Source organism: Trypanosoma theileri, assembly GCF_002087225.1.
Source record: "Trypanosoma theileri isolate Edinburgh chromosome Unknown TM35_Tth_8_V1, whole genome shotgun sequence".
Classification (NCBI taxonomy): Eukaryota; Euglenozoa; class Kinetoplastea; order Trypanosomatida; family Trypanosomatidae; genus Trypanosoma; species Trypanosoma theileri.
This window is the reverse complement of record NW_021639850.1, coordinates 733,174-740,230: the sequence shown is the minus strand read 5'-3', so window position 1 is coordinate 740,230 and position 7,057 is coordinate 733,174. Positions and strand designations below refer to the sequence as shown.

Genomic DNA, 7,057 nt, shown 5'->3' with positions numbered 1-7,057 from the left:
TATATATATATATATATATATATATATATATATATATATATATATATTCCTTCTCCTTATCCATCCACTAAAACGAATAAAAAGAGGGAATAAGAAGGTACAATGGTTATGTTGTCTACAGCATCTCTCTCTCTCTCTCCCTTATTTATTTATTTATTTAGAATTTAAACAACGAGACCCATACACTCAGGGAGAGAAAAAGAGAAAGAGAGAAAGAGAGAGTTCACACACACACTACACATATTCCATCACCGCTACAATAGTGCCAAGCAGTCCTCCAACAACACCCACTGCCAACATTCCCCACATCATCACATATTCCCTCCAATGACAACAACGAAGAACACCACTTTTGTGCAGTCGAATGCGGTACAATGCGGGATAAGTAAAACACAATGTACTGCTGCACACACCACCGAGAAGTGCCACTACTGCAGCCACTCCAGGCACTACAAGTGCGGCGGCAATACAGGCCACCGAGAGAGAAATACTCACAATTAAATGATCTCGTAATGGAATACGGGAATTTGGCTCACCGTACAGCATTGTGGATGAAGAAGAAGAGGCGGATGATGGTAATATTGTAGTAGTAGTAGTAGTAGTTGTTGCTGTTGTGATCATTGCTGTTTTTGTGTTGGCTTCTGTAGCGGCATTATATCCATACCACATGAGGAAAATGGCATCTCGTGTGGGAAAGAGAATAAGCACAAAGGCGAGATTAACGGGAATAGCGTACATGAGATATCCAAAGGCAAAAAGAGAATCAGTTCTTGGATTGAAATTACTCATCACATTATCCCGAACATCTGTTGGATGACCAAGATAACCAAATAATCCCACAGCGGCATGAATAGTACCTGAAATGATTAAACTCAGAATAGAAACACGCATCATATTTCGACGATGCATTTCATGTAAACTGGAGTATATTTGAAAAACAAGTGATTGACAATCAAAAGAAAACATCATTATCGGTAAAGCTAAGAGTGGACGTCTACCATTAAACCACAAAACATTATCCGAATTATTATTATTATTATTATTATTATTCGTATCATGTATGATGATTGTAGAAGAGGATTCTCCTCTCATTTCATTCAACGGCACAAAATAACGAAATACCACCAGAAACGATATAAGTGAAGTGGCAGAAATCGCCAAAAATGAGGCAAATCGCAGAAAAGAAATATCAGGTACACATGAAAAAGGAAGAATCACAACAAGCCAAAAAACAAAAAGTGTATCTTTCCTTGAAGTGAGCCAAGGAATATGATGTGAGATGAAAGGCTGTAAAGGTTCAAAAAGATCTCCAAGCACGACAAGATATCCAATAGCAGATCCAATATTATACACTATTAACATCCAACGTACAAGTTCCTCATTAATTTTACCTAGTAATACTCTATTAATTTGCTCATATGAATTAACACCAATCTTGTCAATACAAAGAACCATATAGTCAATAGACACAATGGTGAGCAAGGCTACTATAATGAGCATTACCATCGCAGGCACTACACCAGCATTATAAAATGCCGCGGGTAATGTGAGAATTCCCGCACCCATCGTCGTTACAGCCAAAGTGAGGGCAGCTCCAACCACACCGCCTTGACCCATCTTTTTCCCCCTTTTACTAAGAATAGATATTTTTTATAAATAAATAAATAAATAAATAAATAAATAATAATAATAATAATAATAATAATTAGAAGAAATTAAGAGAGAGAAGAAAAAAGCAGAGGAATAAGGAGAAAAAAAAACCGGATCCAAGAATATTATTCCATAATTGAGCGTTTTTTTTTTTTTTATATTATTATTAACAAAAACTCTCTCTCTTTTTCTCACTATTTATTTATTTATTTTCCTTTCTCACCAATTAACAGCACTATCGAAGAAAATAATAATAATAATAATAATAATAATAATAAGATAAAAAGAAAGAAAGAGAAAAGTTGCTGCACGTTTTCAAACTTCACGTATACATTCTTATGTATGTATATATATATACTTCTTTCCCCCTCTTCTTCTTAAGTATTTTTAAAAAAAACCCAATAACAATAACAAGAAGAAGAAAAGAAAAAGATAATCCGAATATCAGAACACGATACAGCAAATAGAAAAAAAAAAAGAATTAAGCGTCAACAAAACACTTGAGAAAACATGAGAATAAAAAAAGAAAAAAAAACTATTAACTTTCATAGACACAGCGGCAACAATGAAAAAGAGAAGAAATAAAAAAAAAAAACTCATTCGATCATTGATAGAGAAATACAAAAGAAAAAAAAAATACAACCACCGATACACAGAAACCTACTGTACTGCGTAGAAAGTTTCTCATTTCACACCATCACTTTCCTCTTTCCACCCATTCTTACTGTTATCATCAGCAGCAAGTACATCCATTTCTTTTCTTTTTATTTTTTCCCATCACTTAATTCCCACACACCCTTTTTTTTTCTCAGTGCAGTATCACTTGAGGAAATAATAATAATAAAAAAAAGCCATGCTATTGTTTGTTTTAAAAGGAATTAAAATACAAAGGAAAACACTCAATAGCCAAGTCCAACATCGTGAGTTAAACTACGGCGTATCCACAAAAGAACGGTACGTAAAAATAAAGGGTAGATATATATAAAAAATAATAATAATAATAATAATAATAATAATAATAATAATAATAATAATAATAATAATAACAAAAAAAAAAAACAAGAACAACATCAATTTAAAGAACGCCCAACAATAACAATAACAACAAGAAAAAAAAAGTCTAGGACTCCACTAGTCCCTAAATATTTGTACCAATCCTGAAAATTCGGCCGTAATACCCTCACCTGCAGGAAATATGGTAGACTTCTCATGAATTTCTTCCCCTTTACAATTAACGATATCACCGTTATTGTCCTTCATCATATCTTTCTCTTGATTATCTATTATATCTGCTGCCTGTTGAAATCCTGTGGGTGAATCACCTAATCGCCATCGTTGAGATTGCATAACCGACGAAGATTCATCTAAAGGACTAGACCCCACATCTACATTAATATCATTGTTATTATCATTATTATCATCATCATCTTTCTCCGCTAGAATTTTCTCACGACAGAGTTTATAGACAAAGGCTTTATGATCCTCAACTCCAGGCGTATGAGATGAGTTTGTTGTTGTTGTTGTTGTCTCTTTCGTCTCATTTTCATTACTCTGTACTAACGCAATCTTTGTTGAAGTTCCCAAATCCAATGAGGGTGGATTTGAATCCACATATTGTTGTTGTTGTTGCTGGATCTCATCACTTTCACATCCAATCACCATCATAGGATCACATTTATTTCCCTCATCCCTTTGTGAGAAGAACTCCCCATTTCCATTAGAGTTGGATCTTTTACAACTTGATGATATTTGCAATAGAGATGGACTTACGGATTGACTCCAATTCGGTGGAGTTGCGGGAAACAAGGCAAGAGAAGGGGAAGATGTAATACACAATCTTCCCACAATAAATGGATGTTTTAATAATTCCGCTACCGAAGAACGTTGATGAGGATCCATGTGAAGTGTACATTCAAGAAAACTTAACAAGGCAGTACTTGCCCCACGATGATGAAGACGATTTAAATTTGGTCCCTTATCAGATGCTCCTATTTTCCAAACAACAGAGTGTGGAGGTAAATCATGATATTCTTCCCAGGGTGGAACTCCCACAGCCATTTCATACGCCATACATCCTAATGCCCAAACATCGGATGCGAAGGTGGATTCTTGACTTCTAATAAACTCTGGACTCATATAAAGAGGTGTTCCACAGAGTCTTTTGGTTTCACCTTGTGATGAATAATCAATTCCTTCTACTCGTTCTCGTTTATTATGATTATTATTATTATTATTATTATTATTATTATTATTATTATTAGAATGTGTAGTGTAAGTGGTTCTTACAAATCGACTTGTACCAAAATCAGTTATTTTTAAATTTCCCTTTTCAGACATGAGTACATTTGCACTCTTGAGATCACCATGAACCACACCCTGTGATTGAAGGTATTCCAATCCCTGAAGTACCTGAAGCATATAAAGTCGGATAACATTTTCATGAAAAGCTCCAAAATTTTTAATTAGATCTCGTAAAGTACCTCCAGCTACATATTCTAATATAATGCAAATACCTTCAGGAACTTTTTGTACACCAAGACAACGTACAATACGTTGATGAACAAGATGTGTAAGGAAACAAAGTTCTCGAAGTGATTCATCTAATCTATCAAAATTTTTTCGGGAATTTTCATGAAACTTTTTACAACAGTTTACAACACTCATTGGGGAACATTGTGCTTCTACTTTCTTGGATTCAAAATGTAAAGGTAAACCACCTTCATTTTTATTATAGAAGATACCATCTTTATAGACTGAGAAATGTTCTGGTTTTCTAATTACTTTTAACGCTACCATTTGACCAGTATCTAAATCAATTCCAGCATACACCACACTACTCGCACCACGTCCAATAGGATGACCTTGTTGCCATCGAATAGATCGAAATGGAGCCTTTACCAATGGTTGAATAGCCACACAGTCTTCTTTCCTCCAACAAAATCGTTGTCGTACTTGTTGTTGTTGTTGTTGTTTTTCTTTTTCTTTATTATCATTATTGTCTTTTTTTTCTTCTCCTTCTACTTCTTCCTCCTCCTCTTCCTCACATTTTGGTTGTTCAGAAAAGTTTAATATAGTGGTTACTTCTGGTGAATGATAGGCTTGAAAACAAAATCTTTCAACATACGATCGGCTTTGAGGAAGATTGGCTAAAAGTCTTGCTTCATTAACACCTATTAATGAAGAAGATCCTCTTGATATTCCCAACTTTCCCGTTTCCCACTCTTCACGTGTTACCTTTGATGGAATAGCCACAACTCCAATATCATCCCCACTCAGTAATTGACAACGTCTACCTTTTCCCACAATCATATCATTCACATAGGTACCATTACTACTTAGGTCTTCTAGATACACTCTCACCTCGGGAGATCTTTGACAGAATAATCCACCTACAGCAACTGAGTTAGTAGCAATATTATCTTCAAATACAATAGACTCACGATTACCCCGCAAAATCCGTGGTGGTACCAATGCAGTACTTGAAGAGGTACAACAATGTGGAACTGATCGATTACGATGATGATACTGTTGTAATTCACCAGGTGATGGAACAGTTACTTCAAGGGAAAGAATAATGGCAAAATGAACTGCACTAATTCGAGGATCATCTACTACTATATCACAATTATGAGAGCGACCAACCGTAACTCGTCGTTTATCAGAAGAGAAAAGTACATGATGCTTATCAGAAAGAAGAAGTCCCCATGGCCAATCTGTTGCCAGAGTGTTAGGAGTACTGTGAAAATCTACAACTGTACCCTGCGTACTTGTTTGTCGTTCATGCATAAGATTATCCTCAGAATGACGACACCGCATCTTTATTGTTCGTGTAAAGTCGTTTTTATTTTTATTTTTTCTTTTTTTTCCCGTTCTTATTTTTTTATTTTTATTTTATTTTTCTTGCTACGTTAATAGACAGGTATCGGTGAGTACCTGTTTTATTCTTCTTATTCTTCTTCAACCCTGCACCTGAACCAAAAGTACAAAAAGAGAAAACAAATAAATAGAAATATAAATGTAATAGGGTTGAATACACAGGGTAAACTCAATACAGGACGTTCACACACATACACATATACGTAGAAAAAGAAGCCTATAAGTAAAGAAACAGAAAATGTGAAGGAACCAAAAAAGAAAAAAAAAGAGGAAGAAAGCAAGAAGAAAAAAAAATTTCACTCACTCACTCTCACTCACTCACACTCAATCAACCAACACCACCCCAACCCCATCACCACCCATCAGACACACATAAACACAAACACCACCACTAAAGAAATTACACCCATCCTTACTTTGTAATGCATCCACCTCCTTTTTCTTTTTCTTTGTTTCTTCTTCTTCTTCTTCATTTGCTGCTCATTCTTCTCACATTTTTCTAAATGGGTGATACGCCGGTTCCTGCGCGTAGTGTCGTTCCTCCTCGCGTAGCTGCTCTTCTTCAATTTCCAGTGGCAGCATACCGCGTTCGGACCACTGCTGTTTCCTAAATTCTTCATCCTGGTCATACTTCTCACGCAGCTCTGGATCATTACAGAGATCAAAGATAAGCTGTTGTCGTGCGAGTGCTTTCTTCTGCAATGCGACGTATGCCTCCCATGCCTCTCCCTCTACACCTGTGAGGGGTGCCGCCTCCCGCACCTCCCCATGCCGCTGCTCCAACATCTCTGTGCACTGGGCGGTGAGGTCCTCCACGCGGTGGGCCTCCACGAAGGGGAAGTCCGGATCGGCCTCCTCGCCCGCCTCCATCGCGTCCGTGGGCCGTCGGCACGGCGGGTACTCCGCCTGCTGGGCGCGGAGCTGCGGGACGTCGAGGCCAAAGCCGGGCTCGTAGCCGGCGCGGGGGGGCGTGAGGGACGGGCGGCGCACCCCCCCGGGCGGCTGCTCGGCGGCCAGCAGGAGCGCCTCCTCGCGGGCCTCCCCGTCGAGGGCCTCGAGGGCGGCGGACATGCGGCCGGCAAGGCGGGAGAGACGGGCGGCGAATTGTTTTTCCTGCAGGGCGCAGAGGCGGTCAAAGGCGTGGGCGAGGCGGCGCTCGTGGTCCACGTCGTGCTGCCGCTTGCGGGCATCGTTGCAGTGATTCTTCTCGTGCAGGTACTCCATCGCGGCCTGCGCCCACTTCTCATCGCTGCCAACCTTTCCAGCACTCGCCATGTAGCCAGCAGCGGTCTGTTTCTTCTGCAGGAGCACACGGCGGCAGCCAAGTGAGAGGCAACCAATAAGCGACATCCCCCTTTCACAAGGAGTATATTTATATAGTGGTCACCACAACTACTGCTTTTTATTTCTTTTTTTTTTGTTTTTACTTCTTTGCTCGATCCACCCACACACCTACCACCCACACAATTAGGAACCCTAAAATAAAGTTGATAGACATTACAAACAACCAAAAAAAAAAAAAAAAGAAAAA

The 7,057-nt window shown here is 38.5% G+C and overlaps 3 protein-coding genes across 3 annotated transcripts; all 3 read right to left on the bottom strand.

The window, feature by feature from the left end:
* Nucleotides 1–234: 234 nt before the first annotated feature.
* TM35_000084010 (amino acid permease-like protein) lies at nucleotides 235–1,617 on the bottom strand (the record flags this gene model as incomplete). The annotated part of the gene is made up of 1 exon (XM_029024266.1): nucleotides 235–1,617. One exon carries the CDS (start codon nucleotides 1,615–1,617, stop codon nucleotides 235–237), a length of 1,383 nt encoding a protein of 460 aa, XP_028884669.1.
* A 1,164-nt stretch (nucleotides 1,618–2,781) lies between these two features.
* On the bottom strand, nucleotides 2,782–5,466 carry TM35_000084000 (putative protein kinase; the record flags this gene model as incomplete). The annotated part of the gene is made up of 1 exon (XM_029024265.1): nucleotides 2,782–5,466. One exon carries the CDS (start codon nucleotides 5,464–5,466, stop codon nucleotides 2,782–2,784), a length of 2,685 nt encoding a protein of 894 aa, XP_028884668.1.
* A 549-nt stretch (nucleotides 5,467–6,015) lies between these two features.
* Nucleotides 6,016–6,876, bottom strand: TM35_000083990 (uncharacterized protein; the record flags this gene model as incomplete). Its single annotated transcript, XM_029024264.1, has 1 exon — nucleotides 6,016–6,876. One exon carries the CDS (start codon nucleotides 6,874–6,876, stop codon nucleotides 6,016–6,018), a length of 861 nt encoding a protein of 286 aa, XP_028884667.1.
* Between the last annotated feature and the right edge of the window lie 181 nt (nucleotides 6,877–7,057).